The sequence below is a fragment of the Lepidochelys kempii genome, chromosome 2 (assembly GCF_965140265.1).
Source record: "Lepidochelys kempii isolate rLepKem1 chromosome 2, rLepKem1.hap2, whole genome shotgun sequence".
Taxonomy (NCBI): Eukaryota; Metazoa; Chordata; order Testudines; family Cheloniidae; genus Lepidochelys; species Lepidochelys kempii.
In genome coordinates this window covers 66,657,382-66,684,148 of record NC_133257.1, presented here as the reverse complement: position 1 = coordinate 66,684,148, position 26,767 = coordinate 66,657,382, and the positions used below count along the sequence as shown (strand labels likewise).

The following is a 26,767-nucleotide window of genomic DNA, read 5'->3' as shown; positions in this document are numbered from 1 at the left end:
TGTCACTTGGCTCTACACGAGCTGAGTCTATGGAATAAGAACTACATTTGAATTGTGATTTATTGGGCTGCTGGCTAATAGAAAACTAAACAAAGCAAACGTGACTTTGGAAAGGAGGGCAAATTCTGTAATACGGGAGTGTCGATACAAAGCAAGGGCTGCATTCTTTGAGGTGCTGAGTGCATCCTGCCAGTTGCTGAGAGCCCTCCCCTCCCAATAACTTCAGGGACTCAGCAGCGTGAGGGATACAAGTTTTATGTTTTCTTCTATTGCCAGAAGAGTCAAAGAGACTAAATAAACCAAATACATCCGATGAAGGGAGCTGTAGCTCATGAAAGCTTATGCTCAAATAAATTTGTTAGTCTCTAAGGTGCCACAAGTACTCCTTTTCTTTTTGTGTGTGTGTGTGAAGTACTCCTTTTCTTTGAGTGTGTGTGTGTGTGTGTGTGTAATGTATTAAAAAGGAGGTCGAGTTTTAGGTTGATTGGTGTGTTCCATGCAGCTACTTCTTGCTATCACTCTTCACTATGTCAGCCACCTCACTGGCATTGTCCCCTGTTCCCTCAGAGCATGTGAATGGCACTCCATGGGGTTGGGATATGTATGGGAGGGGTGAGGATTAAGCAGATAGGGCCAGGCAGTTGGTAGCCAGCACTGGATAAGGGCTGGTTGATATGCATTGTCCCCTCACCAGCTCTGCAGTGATTCTGTAGGAAAGATAAGCCTGGTGCTGTTTTACCTTCCCAGAGAAGGCCCCTTCTGTTGGAGTCAGCAAATGGGAGGTGGGGGTTGCACTGGGGCATGAATACACAAGCCCCACTGTAGATGGCCCTGGCCCCTTATGCATCCAGCCAGACCTGCTGGCTTTGGAAAAATGAGTGGGGAGAAACTCTACAGTGGGTTCCTAACAGCGTTTCCCTCTCCTCCCATGGGATTTACTGTGGGAGGTGGCAATCAGGCCCATTATTTGTTAAAACCCCCATTGATTTCAATGAGAGCAGGACTGGGACCCTAGTGGGTAGTGTGTCTCCAGGATTTATTGGGCAATTGCAAGTGGTGAATTCCGAAGGTTTTCCTTCTGGGAGCACTTCCATCCCTTGGGGACAATCCAGCAGGTTTCTGATCTTATGGAGCTCATGTGTTACTATCATCCTGGCCAGGTCTGTTTTCAGTAACAACTTACTGCCTTTTACAAGTCATCAGAATGGAAATGGTTGTTAATTAGCTTTAATGGAAGAAATGATCTCTGTCAGTGTCTGTTATTTTGATATCAAACTTGGACACTTCTGCCCGGTTTGCATTATTTATCTTAGTTGTATTTTTTTAATTGATAGGTGGTTTTTATTCCTGTATTCTTCACCTGTCACTTGGCTCTACACGTGTGCCTTAGCTGAGCATTCTTGAGCTGGAGGAAAGGTTGCAACACCATAGACTTCCATGGAGTTTCACCCGTTGCAAGGGCTGATTTTGACCCTGGGCCTCCATCTTCTGGATGCCTGCTGTTGACCCTTTATATCTGCTAATATTCAGTTGAAAAACTACCAGGTAACTCCTTGCAGGTAGTAACCAGCCATTGCTTCTTCTGAGATCAGCCATGAAAAGCTGCCATTGTAGCTTCAATGCTAGATCTTTCCGCTGGAACTAAGGCCAGATGGGCACAGGGATGTTACATCGATTCAGTTTGTTCACTCTAAGTGCAGTGATTTAACTATATTGGATTGAAATGCATCGACACAGCTTTGTTATGTTGGTTTAAGGTATGTTCGTTGCTAACCAGTGCATCCACACTGTTCTGTGCTCCTTCGAATTAACCGCTCAGTATTTTGAGCAGATTTCCCATAGTGCAATGTTCTACCACTCAGCTCTATGATTTGTGATTTTTCTTGTGGTGCATTGTGGGATGGACATCTATCAGAAACTAAAAGAATTCTGGCTCTGAGAGTTCATATTAAAACTCCCATGATTCCTCTCCTGGCATCCACTAATACATGTTCAGTCCCAGTTCTTCTCCAGATGGGATGAACACGTAGCTCTCCAAAGAGGGCAATCTAGGCCAGAACTTCTAAAGATGTCCACTTGAAGGCTTGTGCGGCATGGTTGCTATAATAGGTATGTGAACTCACTACTACCTGGTACTGAAAAAAGGCACTTTCGGCTGCCTGACAGCATTTCAACAGAAAAGTGACATCTGGTCAAAATGACCCTGAAGCAGTGCAGGGCACACAAGGACAGGTTGACCTGCACGTGAAGCGATGCAACATGGGAGAGTAGTTGGGAGTCAGAGGCAGAATAGTTAGAAGTGGGTCCACATGAACCTTAAAATGAACACACTCATGACACAACGGATTCACTCCTGTTCTTAGGAAGATTACTTATTGCAACCTAAGAGGCCAAATAAATTGGTTTAAAAACAGGTTGCATGTGGACTCAAGGCATTTCCAGGTGAATGCCATGTAGACAAGATTAAACACTGCTGCTCTTTCTGAAGGCCAGGCCCTACCACAGTTTCAGGCACAGAATTCCCACTGAAGTCAATGTGAACTAGTAATGTGCTTGAAGTTAAACATGGGCTTAACTGTTTTGCTGGATTGGGGCCAGAGTGCTCAGCATGTCATAGGTTCAAGCTCTTAAAGACTAAGACCAAGTAGTGGTGATTTCATACAGAATAAGTATTTTATTTATGATGCATTTTTATTTACATTAATTTTTGCTTGTATTTTGAATTCTGCTTGGATATTGTAATTAACAGCTTTTACACCTTGTCTGCACAGCTGCTCTAAAAAGATTAAGGTAACACAGATCTTTCTCATACAAGAAAAAATCTGCCTGTCAAAGTTATAGCTGACTTTTCCTGTCCCAATAATTATCTTCTCATTTTAGAACTGATGAGAGTGGAAAATGTAGTTTATTATAATATAATAAATAGAAGACACTGGGTAATTAGCAGTGCTGGTATATTTCTAAAGTACTAAATAGACAAACAATAAACTGTGAACTTAATCACGAGTTCTTATACAGTTTTCAAGACAGGAAAATTAGAGCTCTCAGCTACAGTCATTTGAGTAATCACATCTGATCTGCATTATTTATTAGTTATTACATGCTCAAGTGATTCAGGTTGTACATTGCCTAAAATCATTCCAAAACAAGCATACTGTACCTTTTGTTTTTTAAAAATGTTGACTGGATTACACAATATATATTGAATCAGAACTGTCATTTTTATTTCACATAGGAAATACAAATCAGTGGTATTCATCATCAGTTGGACAGGCATCCCAGTTGACATCCCCCAGTAACAGGTTTCCCCAGCTATCCCTGATTTAAAACCTTGAGAATGTTCTATTTTGGCTTTCTTACTCCTTATCCTACTGCCTTGTTACTCACCTGGCATTTTAGGAAGTATTTGTGATACCCTCCTCAAGCTCAGAGCAAAGTCACTCATCTCTTATTACAACACTTATTGCATTCATGATAAAATGAAGCTGAAGCATGTTTGTTAACTTTTCCAGTTTATTTATTTTTATTTCATTTGACTGATTAACCAAAACTGATTAAGCTCCAAGAGGCAGCATTTAACAGACGGTGCTTTTCCGTTTATTTAGCCTTGTTGGCTTATGAGTTCATTTTGGGCAACTCCCTGTTACAATGCATTAAAAAGGGAAGTACTTAAAATATCTTTTTTTTTTCCATTTTCCACCAGCCAAAGAAATGCAGAAATAAATGCTGGGTACTATCAGAAAAAGCAGGTTTGCCTTGATTCATGTCATTGAAAAACTAAATAAAATATTCACATCAGTTGTGAATAATTTTTTGCCAGCAAAAGTTAACACAAAGAAACCTCTTTAAAATGCTAACAAGTTTACTTACAAACACCTATATTTATTATTTCATAAATAGGCGCAACAGTTTCCATTAAAAAAAAGATTAAATACAGACACAGTATGAAGAAACAATAATACATAGCCATATGGAAAGATTATAATTTAGCTGTCTCCAATCTGTTTCTGCATCTAATAAAATATCAGGTAAGCATTTGGCAGTTTTATACATAAAAGGATTTAAATGATGTTTACTAACCATGACACGTAAAGTGATTTTTTTTAAAAAAAGCATTTTTAGGCAGTATAAAATAAATGTGTTTGTGCTCTTTCCCAAGACTAGGTTTTTTTCACCCTTTTATCTATTTAATGAGAAAAATCCAATATTTTTAATTAACCTCATTTGGGAATACTATTTTTTCCAAATACTTTGAAAATATAGAACTATTAGTCAGTTGCTTAAAAATGAAGTAAAAATATGAATGTTTGCCAATTTAACCCCTATTGTGAGCCAGTTTCAATTACAATTAGCTACAAAAACATTCACATTTTATACTCTAGGAGAGTGTAACATAGATGCTATTTACAAACTTGCTATGACTGCTACATCAAGCCATTTAAAAAGTCTTTAGTAGTTTCATATAAACACCCATTATGAAAACCAATGGAAAATCCAGGACTTTTATCTACAGTTGCTAAGGCAGTTACTAGCGCAGCACTTCACAGCAAAAACCAACATAAAATCTGAGTAGTCCAATTTTCCTTCAGGAAAGAAGGAAAGCAATGTCCGTTAAAGGATCTCTGAGGAAAAAAATAAAATAAAATAAAAAAGAAAGAAAGAAGCAAGACTATTTTTTTCCAGAGTGTGTGACCCACAAGCTCAAATAGTCCTAAGTGCTTAGCAACTTGTATTTTCTAATAAAATGCAGAACTGCCTTGACTGCATAAAGCAATCCATGATGAAAAGACTTCCCTGCAATCCTCAACGGAAAGGAGAGGTTTTCCAGATTTTCAGGTAAGGTACAGTGCTTTGTCCCTCTGCATGCCCCTGTTCAAAAAGAAATAGAGCAAACACTTTTTAAACCTGTCAAATTTTTATTAGTCCTACCATCTCACAAGAAAGAAACTTGTCATATTTGGGGCGTCGTGAGTTCGAGCCTCCCACTGAAGTACTGGTTGCACTGCTCTAATAAAAATAATAAAAATACTAACCATCGTTTGTACCTCCAGAGCACGACTGGAGAATCTCCAAGGGCACTACCTATCTGACTGAAATAACCTGTCAACACCCAGTGAGGCAGGGAAATGTTATGATCCCCATTTTTCAGATAAGGAAACTGAGGTGCAGAAAGATGAAGTGACTTGTTCAAGATAACACAGGAAGGTCGTGCTAGACCCAAACACAGAACTATTGTTTCCTGGCTCCCAAGGGGGCCGTCACCCAAGGTCTTCTCTGTACATAGATCTCCACCTTTTTGTACAGCAGTGTGTATGATGTGAAGAGGGGCTGTTAGCGGCCTCTGTGGTGGGGAGGCATGCCAGAGGCTGGGAAGGGGAAGGCTAGGGTCTGAGTATATTAGGCACAGTAACTACCTGCTGAAGACTGATTGGGAATCCATACAAAAGGTAAGATAGCTATTAGCAATATTCCTCCTTGAATTGCCACCTTCCACCCCCCCACACACAGCAGGGATTCCTGAAGTAGCCTGAGGAGTCTGTCATCATGGCTCCATTGGATTGTGCTGCATGGGATCTAGAGGAGAGGGTCTGAAGGGGCACCATGGTAGAGGTATAGAACTTCTGTGCGGATGACAGTGCGGGTATGTCTACACAGCAAAGAAAAACCTGCATCTGTCCCAAGCCAGCTGACTCAGGCTGGGGCTGCGGGGCTGTTTCATCGCTGTGTAGACTTCCAGGTTTGGGCTGGAGCCCGAGCTCTGGATCTCTCCCACCCCTCACGGTCCTATAGCCTGGACTCCAGTCCAAGCCCAGAAGGCAACACAGCAATGAAACAGCCCTGCAAACCGAGCCCAGCGAGCCCGAGTCGGGTGGCTGTGTAGACACACCCTGTATCTCTGTTGAATCCCCTGAGATTCAATCTTTTCTGTTCTTATACCAGGCCCATCACTGTAATATCTGAGCATCATGGCACTTGTTCCAATGGGGGAAAAATTCTACCCAGTGATGGAAGAATCTGTAAGAAAATTCTATGAGGGGAGACTTTTGACACTGCCCTCTTAGCACAGCCCTGGTCAAGCAGGAACGAGTGGTCTGGCCCTCCCAATCTTATCCTTTAATGATCAAATTGCAGTTCTCTGCCAGATTAAAGTTTCCCAGAAGTAAAATGCACTTATCTGAAGCAATCTTTAATACTGTACGTGTTGCTTTCATATAGTAATTCAAATACTGAATAAACACAGCAGCAATACAGATGCCCTTCCAAAAAAAAAAAAAAAAACCAGTAGAGAAACAGGCAACAGAGCTATTTCCCACCCCCTGCCAGACATTTGTGTCATAAAGGTTGCTCAACACCAGGTGGCATTCATTGGCTGCTTACCCATTACTGCAGTAGTCATTATTCCAGTCCACAGTCTGTGCTGGAGGATTTCTGCACCCTGAACGAACATACTCCATTGCTTGGGTAACAACTTGTGCAGCTGTAGATGTAGGGTTGATGATATTCTGATAATCAGGCTGAAGAGTAAATCCCTATAAGAAAAAGTACACTGTACAATAAACCAGGCAGTAATTTAGGTGCAAAAATCTTTTAAAAGTAGCATGTCCCTTTCCTTGTATTTATACGCAGAATTGGCAAACTTGAAACAGGCAGAGAACATGTGTGGGTGTTTTTATTTTTTAAAAACCTTTCCTTGATTTTGGAAACAAACAAAACAAAACACATCAAACTGTTAGATAACACACAGTTATAATATGGTACGAAGAGCCATGGAACAGAAACAATTTAAAGCTAAGAGGACAACTCAATCAACTAGGGGGGAGGGGGAGTCTGTTTGCTTCTTAGAGTTTGCATTTTGATTAAACTAAGGATACACTAGTAGTTAATTCCCAGAATATGCAACAGAATCTTTTTGAAGGATGCAGGCAGCAGGTGGCTGAGTGTTTTATTAGACTACACCTATTCACATATTGTTCTCTAAACCCTTTTTCTTCGTTCAGTCACAAAGGGACCATCTGCTTCTTCTTTTATTTGTACTTCTTTCTCAACTAAACAAAAATTCAACCAAAGCTTTTTAACAGTTGGGGGACTAACATAGTGAAAGCTGTTTGAAACTAAGGAGAGGAGAAAACCGACAGAGGATGGAAAGAAATGTATATTTTAAAAAAAATGAAATAGTAATTCAGAAGTGATAAAGGTTTTTGGCATATTCTTTCAATATAGTAGCATGTTTAAATGCTGTCTTTCAAAACTAGCAGAGTTGTTAGAATTTCAAGGACACCAGGTATTGATTTACTATACCAAGTTTATCCTAAGTAAACATAAAGAATGTTTCCATAAGGTTAGAAGTACTTCATAGTTTAGAACATATGAATGCAGTAAGAAACCAATCAGTGGTTGCTGGAAAAAAATGGAGATCAAACTCAGTGCTGGAGCAAGTAGGTATAATTCCCTTTGTAGTCAATAGAAGGTGCACTGCTAAAGCAAAGGCTGAACTTGGTCTAACATATTTAGTTTGAAAATCCACTCTTTCTGGCCAGAGTTCATATATGGCATACTTGTGACTAAATGCATGACTTTTCAGTTTTATTTGTTAGTTTAAGTGGTTTGTATGTGGTTGCTTTATATACACTTTGTAGTAGGAGAGGCTGCTAGGGAGATTTATTTCCTGTTTCTGGTTTAATAACTGAGCCATGTTGTCTTTTTCAGAAAAGAAAAGAAAAGAAAAGAAAAGAAAAGAAAAGAAAAGAAAAGAAAAGAAAAGAAAGAAAGAAAGAAAGAAAAAGTATTTTTAGTTTCTGTTAGGCCCCGAGGAATGAGCCTCCTTTAAAAACAAAATGTCACCTCCCTCTTCTAATCACTCCACTGGCTCCCCATTTTTCACTGCATTATTTTCAAGTTTCTTATTCTTACCTTCAAAGCCCTTCAGAGCTCTGTCCCCCCCATGTATCTGCTGTTGTGTCTTATCACGTCCACCCATCACTCCATCGAAAATGCTAGCCTCAATCACCAACTTATCCACTTCTCCTACAACCTTCTTCAGACCTTCTTCCACACTGCCTCCTATGCATAGTATGCCCTTCATGAATTGATTCATAAGGTCAGAACCCTTTTCTCTTTCAGATCCTTCCAGAAGACCCACTTCTTCTGTGAGGGATGCCTGCAAGAAACTGGCCAACTAATGGTGGATAGGTTGAGGGATAATGGGGTATAGCTGATGTGTAACATATATATGGTTGTTTACAAAAGATATACACATTTTTTGTTGTTACTCTCTCACCCTCGTTATGTAAGTTGCTTGTCTTCTTAGGCCCTAATCCTGCAAGACAAACTGTATGGGCCAACCCTCATTCCATTGTGGAGTCCTAGGCTGAAAGTTCTTCAGTTGTATGGACGCTGTCTTCCTGAATGTGAATTGTGTTAACCTAGTGGAGGCACTACTGGAACACAAATAATGCTTCATAATAACAAACAATTCTGTGCTCTTTAATTGAGCAAAACTCTCATTGACTTTGATCAGAGTTTTGCTTGATTGAAGACCATAGAATTGGGTCTTGTAATATTATTATCATAATTTGTATAAAAAACACTAGTCTTGGGGCCATATCTAATTCAGTTGCAAGAGGAAACTATATAAAAGAGCATATTCTCGGGCATTTAGAATTACCTTTATACCTTGAAGGTACATCCTCCTTAGTGATCTATTTCCAGTCTTTATGAAGCAAACATATACACAGGACCATCCAATAGTGTTGGTAGCTCTAACCACCTGTTTTAGAGAAGCATGGAGCTGAACAGGCATAGAGAGTCAAATATACTTTCTATCTAAGACAGATGGTTCCTCAAGGTCAGAGGAAGAGAACAGCAATACAACACTGTGAACACTTTGGCTAGACTAAGGATGAATAAACATCTTCAGAGACTGTTCTGTGTCGAAGGCACTGGCCTGGTACTGATTGGGCTCTAATTCCAGGCTCTGCCCCAGAGTTCCTATGTGACCTTGGACAAGTCACTTTGGCTCCAGTCCAGCAAAGTTTGTGCACATGAATAGTCTGACACAGGTGGTACTATTTGTGCTGAAATGTAAGCCTATGCTTAAGTGCTTTGCTGGATCAGAGCCTTAATCCTGCTATGCCTCAGTTCTCCCATCTGTAAAACAGGGGCAATAATTCTTCCTCTTCTGCAACCTTTGTTTGTCATGTCTATGCCGGGCTTCATTGAAGTTATCTGCTCTCCTCAAATTAACTCCTCTTGCGTCAGCCTACCTCAGGTGAACGTGCTCACAACAAACAACTCCAAAAGAAGCTCAAACAACACTCAAGCTGCACAGAGTGTTTGGATTACAGCACAGAGTCTCCAATGCATTTCTGCCCTCAGCATCAGCAGCCCTTGAGCTTTGACCCACATTCCCTGATGGGTCAGCTAGCTCAAGTTTAAAGGCCTATTTAACTGGAGCAAGAGAATTTTGTGTGTGGACAAGAGCTCGGTTATGGGCCCCACTTGAGTTATACCTCACACTAATACTGCAGTGAAGACATGCCTTTAAATTGTAAGCTCTTCGGGGGCAGGGACTGTCTCTTACTCTGTATGTACAACACCTGGCAAAATGGGGCACTGATCTTGGCTAAGGCTTTGTAGAGCTATTATAATACAAATGATAATTTACATTGTTGAGCACATATACACCAAAGCGAAAGATAATTTAAGAATCCCAGAACTACTCAAAATGAAGGGCCAATAAATGATGATCATATCCAAAATGTAAACAATAAATATTTCAGCCTTTTCATGTAAAGTAAGAACCCTAGAAATATATATCTGCATAACATAGGAAGACAGCCTCATATTAGGCCTGTAGTAAATATTTGTGCATTATTTATGGAAGTCCTTAACACACAATGATGAAATAAAAAGTGTTCAGAAAATGAGTGCTCAGAGGTCTAATTAAACAATGCTGAATGTTTTTCATTGTAATGCTCAAGAGAAAATCACCAACTGTTTTGCAACATGCCTAGAATTTTAAATTTCATTTTCTTGTGCCAGACTGAAATAAAAATAGGGAACTTGATAAAGATTAATTTGGTGTCAGAAGGGACATTTGCTCTTTAATTAGATTTCTGTAGCCTTAGCTGTTTTGTTGCACCACTACAGCAAGTCCTAAAAAGCCTGCAGCAGAACTAAACAGTGATCCTCATCTCCACACTTTACTAGGAACTAATTTCATTTCCTGCCTGTCTGGAGAGGCATTTTCAACAGGCATCAATGTTTTTGTCTTCACAACTGATTTATTCATCAATCTCAATGTGATTTTTTTAAACCTTTAAATTACATCCAAATCCTAAAGCATCTGTTTATTACACAAGGAAATTGAAAATCTGTCTGTGTGATATCATACAAAGATTTTTCCTTAAGGTTATAAAGGAAGCTGACAGATATTAATGATTTTTTTTTCTCTTGACCTCATTCGAAGACACAGTGTAACAAGAAGGGGAAGAAATCTGGACAAATACAGCAGGCCCATGAGTTTATTTTATAAAATATGTAGTAGAAAAAATGAGACTATTATTTCTGGCAGGCTAGGCAATCACATTGCAGTATACATTTATTTTCTTTAAAAAAACAACCACCAAAGGTATACGGAAATGAGCCGTTATTGAAAGAAAAACCCACAGTGTACATTAATCTTCTGCCTTTTTTCTATATATACACTATATGGATTCCTGCATCCATGGGTATTAGACAGTAAAAGCCTTGTTTTAGCTGCCCCTGCATGTGTACAAAGGTGGGACAGAGGTAATAAAGAGCCTTCCTCCACTTTGTGCCCCGCTGCAGGACCAGTCACCATCAGGAGGCGGAGGAGGAAAGCACGTGCTAGATATGCTGGACTAATTCCAGTAGCCATGCTAGGCTAGCCTTCCCAGTGAGGTCAAGGAGTGGCTGGGAGACAACGAGACCATGTCCCCATCCTTCTCTGCACAAGCCAACAGAGTTCAGCAAGCTTGGGAGTGGGAAGTTAACGGGAGGGAGCACCAATGTGTACAGAGGGAGGGCGGGGGTGAATACCCTTTCAAACAGCAAACAGACTCCTACTTAAACATGGGTTTCCCCTGAACCGCAGAGGAATTTTGGTTGATTCAGCCAGAATTCTTCACAATGCCCAAGTGAAGCCAATGGCTTAAAGCTGATATCTGATCCACGGGACACAAGTAATTTTTCTGATTATGGGCCAAATGTTGCCCTCCCTAAATAAGTGAAAAACCCTATGAGCTTCATTGGGAGTTTTCTCTGTAACGACTGCAGAATTTGCTCCAGCAGGCCAAATTTTACTCTTAGAACTGACAGTCTCAGTAGTCTCATGGATCAGCCCCTCCCCCTCCCCCTCTCCTGCCCACTGGTGGGCCTGCCAATCAGCGACTCCCCCTCCCTCCAAGTGCCTCCCACTCACTGCGATCAGCTGTTCAGCAGTTTGCAGGAGGTGTTGGGGGGTGGGGGAGGAGCAGGGGCAGGAAGAGGCAGGGGGAGGGGGAACAGGGTGGGGCAGGAGTGGGAAAAGGCGGGGCGGGAGGATGGGCACAGGAAGAGGCGGGGCAGGGGTGGAATGGGGGCAGGGCCTGGGGCAGAGTGGGGCTCGAGCACCCCCCCGGGAACTGGTCAAGTCAGTGCCTCTGTAATCATGATATGATAGTGAAAAACCAGCAGTGTTTCTGTAAAAGGAAAATCATGCCTCTCTAATCTACTAGAATTCTTTGAGTATGTCAACAGCTGATAAAGGAGAATGTGTTAAATAATGTATTTGTACTTTGAATAAACCTTTGACAAAGTTCCTCACCAGAAAGAATAAGGAAACTCTGGCAAGTCATGGGGTGAGAAGTAAAGCACTGTCAAAGAACAAAAGTTAAGAGTAGGAATAAATGGTCAAGTTTCAAACAGCAAAAGGTTACCAAAGGAGCACCTCCAGGATCTGCACTATGATTAGTGTTGTTTAATATATTTATTAATAATCTGGAAAAAAGGAGTGAAGTATGAGGTGGTCTGCTTTGCAGATGATAACAATTATTTAGGTTAGTCAAGACTAGAGAAGACTGTGAAGAACTTCTATGAGATCTATCAGTGCTTGATGTACAGGCAATGTGGTAATAGATGAAATTCACTTTGACCTATGCAAGTTACAAGACATTAGAAGGGATCATTTGAATTACTTGTACATATTAATGGATTCTAAATTAACTGGAACTGCTCAGGAAAAAAAGCTGACCATCCGTATGGACAGCTGAATGTAAACACATGTTCACTCTGCAGTGTTGTGGTGAAAAAAGCAAAAAATAAATAAAATATGTTAGGATGTATAAAGACTGGGATAGAAAATACTGAAAATATTATAGTCATTCCTACATCAATGGCATGGTCTCACCTGGACTACTGTGTTCAGTTCTAGTCACCCCATCCCTACTATGATATAGCAGAAATAGAATGGCTTTAGGGAAGCACAATGAAAATAATCAGGGCAATAAAACAGTTCTATATGAGGAGAAACTGAAAAGGCTGGGACTATTTAGTTCAGAGTGAAGATGAATAAGAGGAGGTAGAACAATAATGGACGCTATACAGGAGTTAACTCAGGCAGAGCTATTCACTCACTCATAATATTAGAATGAGAGAACTTTCAATGAAATGCAAATACAACAAATTAAAAATTGATAAAGGATTTTGTTTTTCCAATAGTGCAAAACAAACCCATGGAATGCTTTTGTACAAGATATCGTTGCAACTAAGAGTTTAAAATAAATACATAAATAAAAAGCAGATATTTTTGTATGGATAATGAGCGCACGCACAGATGTATTAGGTAGGATAAAAACATTAAGCATATCAACTTCCAGTGTTTCATGTCAAAAAGCCAACCACTAATTCTAGGGCATTAGGAAAATATTTTCCTTATGGGCAGGTAATTCCACAATATTCCACTGTGAGGTTACTCTTAAATTCCTCGGAAGCATCTATTACTAGTCATTGTCAGAGACAAGACAGTGGACTGGATACCACTGGTCTGATCTGGTATGGCAATCCTTATGTTTCTAGTACAGCTACAGATCAACAATTCTTAATGATATATTTATTTTTAAAAAAAAGAAAAGGAGGACTTGTGGCACCTTAGAGACTAACCAATTTATTTGAGCATGAGCTTTCGTGAGCTACAGCTCACTTCATCAGATGTTTACCGTGGAAACTGCAGCAGACTTTATATACACACAGAAATCATGAAACAATACCTCCTCCCACCCCACTGTCCTGCTGGTAATAGCTTATAATAGATAAGCTATTACCAGCAGGACAGTGGGGTGGGAGGAGGTATTGTTTCATGATTTCTGTGTGTATATAAAGTCTGCTGCAGTTTCCACGGTAAACATCTGATGAAGTGAGCTGTAGCTCACGAAAGCTCATGCTCAAATAAATTGGTTAGTCTCTAAGGTGCCACAAGTCCTCCTTTTCTTTTTGCGAATACAGACTAACACGGCTGTTCCTCTGAAACCATTTATTTTTAAACAATTGTATTCTTTTAAATTAATTTAAAATTGTTTTAAAAGAATAAAATTTGTAAATATAGTAAATTAATTATGTAATTAAACTATATTTAACGTTCTGTACGACAAGTTGTCTATCTGTTCTTAACAATGTACTTAAACATATAAATGAATGTTAAACAAACATTACAAAATAAAGTCCACTGTATAGACTTTGCAGAGTCTCAGGCAGTTTGTAGCCTTCACATACAAAATGGCACCATAAGATGTATGGACTCAACCCCACCCGTGCTTCATGATATTTAGAGGGGAAATGTAACCATTTTCCTAAGATCAGCAGCACAGCCTTTCAACAGGTAATAAGTACCTGTCACCATAAATGAAACTCAGAAACCTCTCTGAAAATGCATGTTAGGAATCAGGCCTGCAGAAGAGCTAGTCTCTAGGCAACCCACGACAGCAGTTGGCCTGCCGCGGGTTGCCTGATTGGTTACACCACCAGATTGGCTGGAAGGACCAGCAGACTGACTCTTAAGTCAGCAAGCTGTAGCAGATCACTGGCTGCTCAATGCTCACACCCATCACTGTGAGGAGTGGGCTGAGAGTGTGCCTTGATTCTCTGGAGACCATCAGCATTCTTGTGCACAACACCCCAGCCATATCAGTTTTACCTGGCATTGGAATCCATGCAAGTCCCCTAGACTCGCACAAACTTCTCCAACGCACAGAAGTAACAGCGTTGGATATTAGGTCGATGCTTATATTGAGGGGATCCCAGCCATCTTGTTTTGATGTGTCCGGCACAGACTTGGGCAGTGCTGAGGCTGGAAAATACTCGGCTCCCAGCCCCAAAGAGCTGATCTGTGCTGGTTTGGCCTTCCCCTCCCCTGGTAGTCCCCAGCACCCACGGGCCACAGTCAGCAGAGCAGGACCATCAAGCCAGTTTTTGATCTGCTCCCAATACATCTACTGATTCAGCTACCAGCAAGCCCCAAGATTCACCAAGAGTTTCTAGTTTACTTGTGGGCCGTGGGTAGCTATATGGACCTGAACTTTGCTGAGGTCTATGCAATTCCCACCATACACAAGAATTCTCCAGATCTGGTTGAGACTGCTGATTGGTCCCTTCTCTCCTTGGGAGACAAGACCTGCCAGTGATAGTTGTCACTCTCTGGGGTCATCAGGAATTTGGGCTAATCTGGGCCCCCCCATGCTCCAGCATCATAGGTTTGCCCTGGCTTACTATCCAATACCTCCAGATTCGCTGATGGAAGGAGACACTACTCTTTAGTTCTTGATATTGCTGGCAGTCCTGCCTCCCAGGGTCCAAGAACTGGACTGGTACGCTGTACATGTGACAATGAAAACCTCAGAGAGCAAGCCACCAGGACCCTAAGGGCCACTCACAGTCCTGCCTCAGCAGAGATCCTACACGAATACTGTGACTTCGTTAATGTTCTTCACAAGGGAAAGGCAGACATTCCGCCCCCGCATCAGAATTATGACTCCCTCAATTACCTCCAACCTGGAGCCGAGATCCCATTAAGTCAAATACATACCAGAACTTCAGACCCTCCCCATGTATTTGCAGGAGAACCTACAGAAGGGTTTCATCCATCCATCCACATCTCTAGCAAGTGCCCCGATCTTTTTTGCCAAGAAATATGGATGACTGATTGTGGCCTTATATCGATTATGGAGCCTCAACAAAGTGACCATATGAAACTGCTCATGGCTCCCCCTCATAAGCAAACTCAGACTGACTACATGCAGCTCACATTTTCATTAAGCTAGACCTGAACAGGCCTATAGCCTGGTGTTTGTGTGCAAGGGAGACAAATGGAAGACTGCCTTTCACACTCAATATGGTCACTATGAATATTTGGTCATGCCGTTCAGCTCATGCAATGCTCCAGCAACTTTTCAACACTTTATGAACAATATATTTTAGGATATACCGGACCAATCTGCCATTACTTTCCTTGACAACTCTCATTTCTTCTGAGGACCAGGTTCTTCAGGACATGGACGGTGTTCTTGAAAGACTATGCCAGAATCATCTATTTATCAAGTGGAAGAAACATGTATCTGACTGGGACATCCTTGAATTTCTCGGGTATATTATCTCATCCAACGGACTGGCAATGGAATCCCACAAAGTGGCAGTCAGCACGGAGTGGGCGTCTCTGAAGGATGCACACAGAATCCAATACTTCTTGGCTTTCGTTAATTTCTACCGACGATTTATCCCAAGATTCTCTATGTTGGCTGCTCTGTTCACAGCCCTACTGCGGAAGGGAATGCAATTTGTATGATCCTCAGAAGTTCAGGCTGCTTTTGACAATCTGAAGCAGAGATTCATCAACAGCTCCCATTTGCATCCACCCAGATCCTGCCACACTGTTTATGGTGGAGGCAGATGCTTCAAACATTGCGCTAGGGACAGTTCTAGCCCAATCTGATGCTCCCAAAGAGTGGCTTCACCCATGCACATTTTACTCACAGAAACTCACTCCTGCTGAGGGGAATTATGACACCCTGGACAAATAACTGCTGGCCATCAAAATGGACTTCGAAGAATGGAGCCACCTTCTGGAGGAGGATAGATTCCTTGTCCAAGTTCTCACAGATCATAAAAACGTGGAATACCTTAAGATGGCCAGGCACCTGAAAATAGCAGCAGTCATGCTGGTCCCTCTTCTTCACACAATTCAAGTTTGTGGTCACCTACCATTCTGGGACAAACAGGAAGACAGATGCATTGTTGTTGAAGGATGAGAACTTTGAGCCTGGCAAAGAAACTAGGTCCACAATCCTCGAGCCCTCAAACTTCATTTCTTCCATCATAGCCTCCAACCTGATAACCTCTCTCCATTCATAGTTGCCATCCAAATCCATCAAGCCTTAGACCAAGAGCAGGACCAGACTTCTGCCGCATTCATGTTCCAGGACAGGATCTGGTATCATGAAGGATGCATATATGTACCTGAAGGGTCTACTCAGCTTTGAGTCCTACAACTCTGCCATGACGCTCCCGTGGAGGGCCGCTCTGGCTGTTCCAAGACGTAAGACCTAGTGTCTGGGAGCTTTTGGTGATAAGCAGTGTGTGTCTTATTCCTTATGTAGTCTCCTGTGATATTTTGCACCCAGACCAAGACAACCTGTTCAAGACCACTGGGTCTCCTCCAAACCTTACCCACTCTGCCCTGGGTTTGGGCTATCATTCCATGGAATTACCACCCTCCCAAGGCCACACCACAATTCTAGTGGTGATCAACCGCTTAACCAAGATGGCACACTTTGTTGAATACCGGGCGCTTCCCTCTGCTCAGGAAACAGCCCACCTGTTTGTGAACAACATCTTTCATCTCCATGGCTTGCCTATTAGTATGGTATCTCTCCGGGGTACACAGTTTATTTCCTGCTTCTGGTGGGAATTCCCATGCCACCTGAGTATAAACATGGCCTAACCTCTATGGCCTAGCATGCAAGCAACAATGGCCAGGCTCAGGAAGACAATTAGATCCTAGAACAGAACCTATGCTACTTTTTAAACTATCATCAAGATGACTGGCTCTCTTTGATCCCTCATGCTGAGTTTATCTAAAATAATGCCACCAACACTTCCACAAAGCAGACCCTTCTTTGCTAATTATGGTCTTCATCCTCGCATTCATCCACAGATCCCCTTGACATTGTTTGTGCCCATTGTCATTGAACTCACTGCCCACATCTAGTAGGTATACTAAGAACTCCAGAAGTAGTTAGAAGTCTCCAAGAAAACTTACAAATGGTATGTGAAGTGGTCCCACCAGCCAACACCTGGCTGGTAGGGGATAAGGTTTGGTTGTCCACTCAGAACCTGCGATCGATTCACCCCTCTGCAAAGCTAGACCATCAGTAACTAGGACCCTTCTAGATCACTAAACAGATTAACCCAGCTACATTTAGGATACAGCTACCAGATTCCCTCCAGTTCACCCCATCTACCACATCTTTCTTCAAAAACCTTGGTCAAGAATCCCTTCCTATTTCATTCTACTCCCTACACCCCCGCCTATAACTATTCACATCCAAGAAGAATATGTTGTTCGGAATTTTCTAGAATTTCGCTGGGTCCGAGGAAAACTACAATATCTAATTCAATAATGCCTACTACAACCACTAGGTTAGACTGCCCATGTCCCAGGTGCCTGACAACACATTTGGTATCTTTGATAGAAAAGTCAGATTCCTTGAACGAGAAATATGGGTAAAGGATTCCCATTCCTATTTCAGGATATCATATTTTACACTGCTTTTTTAATTTTGTGGGGAGTAGGCAAAAAGGGTCACATAATTTTTTATCATATTGTATGTTATGTCAGGAAAGCGAAAGGTACAGTATAACACAGATCTACTTATGGACTTCAGGATGCCTATTTTCTACAGTGTATGTTGTGCACCAGGCTAGAAATGGCACTGCACAACATATGTAATATGTCGTAGCGAGCAGCATTTGTTATAAGTGGCAGTTCTTTCACACTGTTGAAATACATACAGCATGCTACAAGAAGTGGTAGTCCCACTTTTTTCTTTCCTTCTGGGTAATGTTCAACATGATGTAATGGAAGCTACTCAAGTCACATTTTATTTAATATACTTTGTTATATGTAATTTTTGAATAATGCACCATGGAACAGTGTTTCGATTTATGTGATGATGATGATCATGGCATGGTGCCAATAACTAGATATGCTATTTAAAACCATCCAACTCCTGCATTGCACCTTCTATTAAGTATACTTGTATTATCCATTGAATAATCACGGCCAGATTTTTAAACCTGGATTCATAAATTGTGCCCACAAGTTTCGTGCACACAAGGCATTTGTATGAACAAATTGGGTATTTCAGAAACCTAAAAGGGCATAAAAAAAGAGCAGAAAACATTGAGCATGAAACTCAATGATGGGCCTGATTTTCTATTGCCCCGCACCTTGCCTAGCCATTTATAACAAGTGGGTGTAAAATACACCATTCAAACTTGGTAGGATTTTACACCCACTTTACAATGGTGCAAATGATTATAAAAGGTGCCATGGAAAATCAGGCTCAATTACATCTAAATCTTGACAGGTCTCAGAGAAGCAGCCGTGGTAGTCTGTATTTGCAAAAAGAACAGGAGGACTTGTGGCACCTTAGAGACAAACACATTTATTTGAGCATGAGCTTTCGTGAGCTACAGCTCACAGCTGTAGCTCACAAAAGCTTATGCTCAAATAAATTTGCTAGTCTCTAAGGTGCCGCAAGTCCTCCTTTACTTTTATCTAAATCGTGCGATCTCAAGATACACACCCCCTTATTCCCCTACCCAAAATTGTCAATTCTGGGCTATTTTTTAGAAAATAAAACTTTATTTACTGAGAGCCAGATCGTCTGTAAATTATTTAACGTCAGTGAAGTTACACTGCTTTACATCACTGGAGGATTGGGACCTGAAAGTCCATATCATGAGGTTTCCAGTATGTAGTGAGGCCATAATCAATCAGACTCCCACTGAAATTCCATGGGAATTTGTTAGAGCAGGGACTGAGTACAAAAATGAATAAAACTTTAATATGAACATCAGGAACTGGTCCCTTATTTCCAGTATCTTATTTTATAAACTGTGTCTTTAAATCAAAATTTTTGGAACCTTAACATTTCATCTGTTCATTAGGTTATTTTCTACCTCACAGGCTGATTTCACTGAGTAACGGTAATATTTTTTGTAAAAGAAACTCCCTTTCCTATGGGAGAGATGGAATTTTAAAGTTCAGGAGCCAATCTTCAGGGGCACTTGGTTAACTTTACTCACATGAGTTGTCCTGGTGCAGCCCATGGAACTAGCCATATGAATAAAGTTGCTCACGTGCTCAAGTAGCTGCAGGACTGGGAGCTGGGACTTCAGTACTGGAATGCTGCAAAATTAAAGCTAAACCATGAATCAAAAAAACCTACATTCACTACTGGAAGACCAGTTTTACGGATTCAAATGAAACTGTTCCCCAAACAGCTTGAAAGCTCATGATTTAGAACTTACTTGCTGCATTGTAGGTGAATGTAAAGCAGACTGGACCTGCATTGGGAGTTGGTTTCCAATGGATTGCTGCATTGTAATTGGCTGGTGTTGCTGTATGTTGAGATGCTGGTGGAGAGGTGGGCTAATCTGAAGCGGTGGAGGTGGAGACACAGCCATGTTTGCTATGGAAACAGTCACTGGCATTTGGTTGTTGGGCTTGGGTGCGATATTCCTGGGGATATTAGCATGCATGGCAGTTATGTGTGGATTCATTCCAGGTTGTTGGTGATAATGGGAGCTTAGGTACAGTGCGGAATGAGCCTGTGTGGGCCCATGGAACACTGACTGTTTTGAATTAATCATCTGAGGCGGTTGGGACGCCTTAACATCAACAGGTTCACTGTAGCTCTGTTGAAAAAACAAAACAAACAAACAATCTTTAGAGACGGATAAAAGCTGTTTTTCTGAGATCTATTTACTGCACAAACGAACCTCCGCATCGTTTCAGGCCTGAAATGTTTCAAAATACCTTAGTGTTCTGCAATAATAGTCTGAAGCACAGTGCAGCAGTAACTTTCCCGTAGAATACTGGAGAATTTTGTTCTATAACAAATACCCATGTTCTCTGCTTGTTATATGAAAAATTCATTTATGACAGCACTCATTTCAGCAGCATACATCAGTCATGGAGATGCTACTTAAAATGTCCTTACAGTGGAGACTGGTTATTACTCTTAAATAAATAGAAATAAAGTTAACTCTTACACACCACACAGATTTTTCTTCACTCCTGTAAATACAACCCCTCTGCTTCCTGACTTGACACTTTGATATTGCAAAACTTGGAAGTGATGTTACTGACATGGTAAGCTACTCAGCAAATGAAAACATGGATCCAAATCTGCAAACCTTACTCACATAAGCAGTCATTACTTCTGTTATTAGTCCCCTTAAATTCAATAGGACCACTCATGTGAAGAAGGATTATTTGTGAGAGGTAATAAGGCAATAAGTGAATAGAGCACTGGACTGGGACTCAGGAGACTGGGTTCTGTTTCCATTCCTGGCTCTGCCAGTGACCTGCTGGGTGACCTTAGGCACTTCCCTGCTCAGTGCCTCAATTTGCACATCTGTAAAATGGGGATAATGATACTGACCTCATTAGTAAAGCGCTTTGATATCTACTGATGAAAGCACTAGATAAGAGGCAGGTATTATCATGAAGGGTGGCAGGACTGGGCACTACGGTTGTGTCACTGAATCAAACTAAAATTCCAGTGTATTTTTTAAATATTCTGTGTTAGGATTATATCCATGTCCACATCAACTGTGTTTTGTAGTTTCTGAGTTTGAAAATATTATAGGCATATTGAATAATTAATTTTTAAGCAGAACCCCCTCAATGAATCCAATGAAGGAGTTCTGCTTAAAAACTGATAGTACTATTTGGCCTATGTGTGATAACATGCAAACAAGAAAATTATCTCAATTGGCCCTGAATAATACAGCACCAAAATAAACTAACTTAGAAAATAAATAGACCTTTTCAAAATAATTGAGGAGTTTGTCTTTGTTTCTTGAAGGAGTTATTATTAAATATTTTCAATAATAAATAGTTCCAATGTTTATAAGTTGTTACTCTGAATTTCTATTAAATTTGTTCTGTTCCCCATGCACTCAGTTTCTTAGAACTTCCAATTGAGTTGTAAACTAGACGTGTTCAAGTAAATGCCAAAAAGAGTTAAAGATTAACCACCCAGTGCTTATGTGTGGGTACCTGAATAATAACTTAGCAGTTAAGGAAAGGTTGTACAGTATTTATAATGAGTGAAAGGTGAAACATGCTGGAAAAAATGGTAAATGTTCCTCTGGAAAAAGAAGTCACTGTGTCAAAACACAGGCTGGAAGACACATACATACCATTATCCTACCAATGCCATGTCATGTTTATTTAGTTTACAAGTCAAAATAAGTTTCATGTTACTTTCAGCATCAGCTGAGTCTGTGAAAGTCTATTTGTATGCTTTCTGATGTATGTGCCATCACCAACAATCAACTAATATGCACATTACAGAAACTGGTTCATTATCTGTGATGCTATACAATGAAAAAGATTATAACTTCATTTTCCCAAGCCAAGTTGCAGTACCGAGGCAGCAAAACTTATTTTCTCCAGTAAACTAAGGAAAATGAAATAAAAATGAAAAAGGAATGCAAATCTCTCTCTCTCTCCATGTACAATATGCACTACACACACCCACATATACAGATTAAGATACAGACAAATGCACACATATACAAAATGCAACATGATACCTCATAGCTTATGCAAAATCCTTCCCAGTTTTACCAACAGCACATGCATAGCAGCAGGGCAGGATAGCAAAAGTAGTGAGGACTGGCTAACAGGCCTGTCAAAGCCTCATAGATCCAAAAGGCTCTGCTGACTGAAGGGCCTGGACAGGGCCCTCCTGGTGAATATACTGTGTTCCTCACATACTAGAAGGAGTAATGCTGTGTCTCTTTTGGAAAAACAATAAGGTCTTCTCAGGCTACATATTTTCCAGCCCCCTGTGTTGTCAGGATGTTTCCTTGATAGGGTGACCATATGTCCCATTTTGGCTGGGACAGACTTTTTTAAGCCCTGTCCCTGATGTCCTGACTTTTTTGGCAAAACTGGGCATTTGTCCTGTTTGCTTTTGCCAAATGAGTTGGCAAGAGCAAACAGGACAAATGCCCAGTTTTGAAAACAAAGTGGGGCGTATGTACGGAAGAATGTTGGGGTATGTGAGTGGCAACATTGTGGGAAGGGAGACAGGAGCCTGTCCCTCCAATAAGGGAGCAATAGGGTAACATGTGCTCACTCTGCAACCCAATTAGAGGGCAGTGCAGTCAAGGCCCTAATTCAAACTCTTCTCTGTCCAGGCCATGGAGCCGCAACTCGCGAGAACCAGGTCCTACCGGGCAACCCGACTGATAAATGCCTGACTGGGTTCCACAGCACTGGCTTGTGCTGAAGCACCGAGTGTGGCATAGTCCCCCACCCCTGCCACAGCCTCCCAAGCGGTCTCCACAGCTCCCACCCTGGCTTCATATCCTCGCCACCCATCGTCCTTCAGGGCTGGTCCCCGGAGCCCTTTCCAGGCCTCCCCACAACCCAACCGGCTTCTTTCCCTCCCCAGTCTGCCTCCAGTTGCCTGCTTCTGCCACATCCTGGCAGAGATGCCATTTAGGTAGGGCGGTGGGGGACACCTGCCTCACCTGAATTTTGCACCGTTGTCTGGGAGTGACCTCCTCCTGGTCCCACATCGCTTGCTCCTCTCTCCCCTCCCCTCACTGGCTGGGAATCGCCCCCTCCAATAACAAAGTCTAAAATGGACCTGCATCCCAGCCTTCCCACACCTCCTCAGGGCTGCTCTCTGGAGTCTCCTCGATTCCCCCCCACTACCCAGAGCCTCCTTCCTGCCCCTCTGCTATCCCAACCCCCAAAGGGGCATCACACTGCTAACTGGATCATAATCCAATAGCTTCACCTCCTGGCTCCAAGCCCAAAAGTATTCACATTTGCACTCTCACATCCTGCTTTGCTGCCCAGATCCCAGCCCAACCCATTCCTCTCCCCCCTTCCTCGCTCCAATCTCTGCTACTTGCCTCAATTGGGGGTGCAGAGGAACATTTGCGGGGGTGCAGGGGACGAGCGGCGATGCCAGGTGGCTTGGGCCAGCCCCGTGTGTCCTGTTTTCAGGCTACGGAACTATGGTCACCCTCCCTGGCCCTCCTCACTGCTCTCCTGTATTTCCTTAGAGCAAGGACAGGATTTCTCCCAGTGTTTCTGAGGTCAGATAGACTGAATAACCCCTCTTGAAGAATAGCGGTCAAATAGCTCTTTTGGATTCCACCCTTCTAAGGATTTTTCCATTATGATATTTTTCTGTGTATATACAGCCAAAGATTCTGTCATACTCCTCTTTATCATGGAGCAGGTCCTCAAAGAATCAATCCTGAAGCACTTGCATGAGAGGAAAGTGATCAGGAACAGCCAGCATGGATTCACCAAGGGAAGGTCATGCCTGACTAATCTAATCGCCTTTTATGATGAGATTACTGGTTCTGTGGATGAAGGGAAAGCAGTGGATGTATTGTTTCTTGACTTTAGCAAAGCTTTTGACACGGTCTCCCATAGTATTCTTGTCAGCAAGTTAAGGAAGTATGGGCTGGATGAATGCACTATAAGGTGGGTAGAAAGCTGGCTAGATTGTCGGGCTCAACGGGTAGTGATCAATGGCTCCATGTCTAGTTGGCAGCCGGTATCAAGTGGAGTGCCCCAAGGGTCGGTCCTGGGGCCGGTTTTATTCAATATCTTCATAAATGATCTGGAGGATGGTGTGGATTGCACTCTCAGCAAATTTGCGGATGATACTAAACTGGGAGGAGTGGTAGATATGCTGGAGGGGAGGGATAGGATACAGAAGGACCTAGACCAATTGGAAGATTGGGCCAAAAGGAATCTGATGAGGTTCAATAAGGATAAGTGCAGGGTCCTGCACTTAGGACGGAAGAACCCAATGCACAGCTACAGACTAGGGACCGAATGGCTAGGCAGCAGTTCTGCGGAAAAGGACCTAGGGGTGACAGTGGACGAGAAGCTGGATATGAGTCAGCAGTGTGCCCTTGTTGCCAAGAAGGCCAATGGCATTTTGGGATGTATAAGTAGGGGCATAGCGAGCAGATCGAGGGACGTGATTGTTCCCCTCTATTCGACATTGGTGAGGCCTCATCTGGAGTACTGTGTCCAGTTTTGGGCCCCACACTTCAAGAAGGATGTGGATAAATTGGAGAGAGTCCAGCGAAGGGCAACAAAAATGATTAGGGGACTGGAACACATGAGTTATGAGGAGAGGCTGAGGGAGCTGGGATTGTTTAGCCTGCAGAAGAGAAGAATGAGGGGGGATTTGATAGCTGCTTTCAACTACCTGAAAGGGGGTTCCAAAGAGGATGGCTCTAGACTGTTCTCAATGGTAGCAGATGACAGAACGAGGAGTAATGGTCTCAAGTTGCAGTGGGGGAGGTTTAGATTGGATATTAGGAAAAACTTTTTCACTAAGAGGGTGGTGAAACACTGGAATGCGTTACCTAGGGAGGTGGTAGAATCTCCTTCCTTAGAGGTTTTTAAGGTCAGGCTTGACAAAGCCCTGGCTGGGATGATTTAACTGGGAATTGGTCCTGCTTCGAGCAGGGGGTTGGACTAGATGACCTTCTGGGGTCCCTTCCAACCCTGATATTCTATGATTCTATGATTTAAATAAGGAGACATACTGAGCCAAATTCATTACTGGTGTAACTCCACTGCTTTTAATGCACTTATATAAAGGATGAATTTGGCCCATTATAATAAATTAATTTACAGGATACTAGATCCTGTGGATCAAATAAGCAGGTGCAACTCCCATTTCAGTTACAGTTGCATGGTCTGATGCTGGGGATGAATATCACTTTTTTTTACTTCCCAGAAGAGTGTCTGCCAGTTGATCAAAAAGGATTTGCTCTGATTGTCTCAAGCCAGCAGTAATTCTGCTATATATTTTTCACAATATTCTGATGCCATTCTCAACACTGCAGCCCCAGACTAAGCAAGTATTTTACAGTGACTAAGAATGCTTTAAATCATATGTGATTTGAAGTCCCAAAGTGTCCAATATTATTGTAAAAGACATACATATTATCAGTTATTGGGAATCTGGATAAACAAACCCACTAAGTATAATTCCCCAGCATACTACGCTTTCAGCCTTTCCTAAGGTTAGGGAAGAAACCTTTTCTTTTGTAAGCAGCACTGGAGCTAATGAGATAGGTGATGCCAAAAATGTTACAGGCTTTGCATATATGCCTTTATTATCTATTACATGCAAAGATGTGAGTATACAGCACAGGCCATATTCTGCCCTCCCAGGCACACATAGTGCTTGCACTGATTTAATTGACTGCACTGATTTTCAACTGGAGTTGTACCTGTGTAACTGACAGCAGAATCTGTTCCTACATAAGGACACTACATCACTACATGTTACTGATAAAATATGAAGAATGAAAGAGGGGATCTGACTGGTTGACAGAGCCACCAGCTGTTCAGGTATCAGGCATAACTTTGCAGACCAAAAGGTGTTAGCCAATCTGCCATTGGAAAAGTCATTCTGCTTATCTAAGGAAAATAGTACAGGAAAACATATTAAAGATCCCTATTCACTTGTTTAATTAGACTTTAGAGCATAGAAAAACATGGAAGACAAATATATTCATCCCCAGGGTTCAGCACTAAGGTACCAACATAAATTTATGACCATAGTCACCAGCTAATTTTTATGCCTGATGCTACAGGTGTACAATTCTAGACCTTCTGCTCCCTACACAGCTCTCTACCACCTGAGCTAAAGGAGAATCTGTTTTAGATCTAGGAGTGGTAGGACTTAAAGGCTCTGTAGATTAGTTGCTAGAGGATGATAGAATCTCATATACAGTCTATCAGGTATGGAGCACATACACATTCACCAGTACTTTACTGGATTGCAGATTAGTACATTAGTTTTTCACACCAGTGCCTATGCCTTCCAGTGCCTCCTGCTCACAATTGAGTTTAATTCGAAGTCCTGGTCCTAATCTTTTAAAATCTTAATAGGCTAAGACCAGGATATCTTAGGAATTGCCTCTCCATATGTAAGCCTCCAACACTGCTGCATGCAGAGTAAACCTATCAGAACATGGAGGGAAGCAGTTTTTGTGTCAAGTCTGAAGATATGGAACACCATCCGAAAAGATGTATGCCTGTCTTCTGGGCTCAATGCAAAACTCAGCCTTTTCACAAGAGCCTACTATGACAGAACACCTTCCCCTACCCCCATATTCACACCTTACATGTTATTGTCATAATCTTTGTTCAAAAATGCCTTGAATATCTAAAACTCATAGTTTTCTGGTCACTATTGTCCTGATAAAGTAAGTGTGGCAACATTGTATGTGAAGTTATAAGATTCCCCTGTATGGTGTTATTAACACATGTTTCATAACCCACAGCTCTGCTCAAACAGAGGCTGGCAAACAGGTCTGTCCTAAACAAAGAGATGTGTGCTCTGCTTAATTTTTCTTTAAGCAGTAAACAGAACCATCAAGCAGGAAGGGAAGACAAAGGAAGTTTAAACAAGTGAAAACA

At 41.8% G+C, this 26,767-nt stretch overlaps 1 protein-coding gene across 2 annotated transcripts in view; it reads right to left on the bottom strand.

The window, feature by feature from the left end:
- Positions 1 to 2,691: 2,691 nt before the first annotated feature.
- The window catches only part of TOX (thymocyte selection associated high mobility group box), a 277,868-nt gene continuing 253,792 nt past the window's right edge, over positions 2,692 to 26,767 (bottom strand). For both annotated transcript variants that reach the window (XM_073331081.1, XM_073331082.1), the window contains 3 exons: positions 19,585 to 19,971; positions 6,379 to 6,530; positions 2,692 to 4,869 (listed from right to left, as the gene is read on the bottom strand). In XM_073331081.1, coding sequence (XP_073187182.1) covers positions 4,833 to 4,869; positions 6,379 to 6,530; positions 19,585 to 19,971 — 576 coding nt within the window. In that variant the 3' untranslated portion in view covers positions 2,692 to 4,832. The remainder of the gene's footprint in view (positions 4,870 to 6,378; positions 6,531 to 19,584; positions 19,972 to 26,767) is intronic.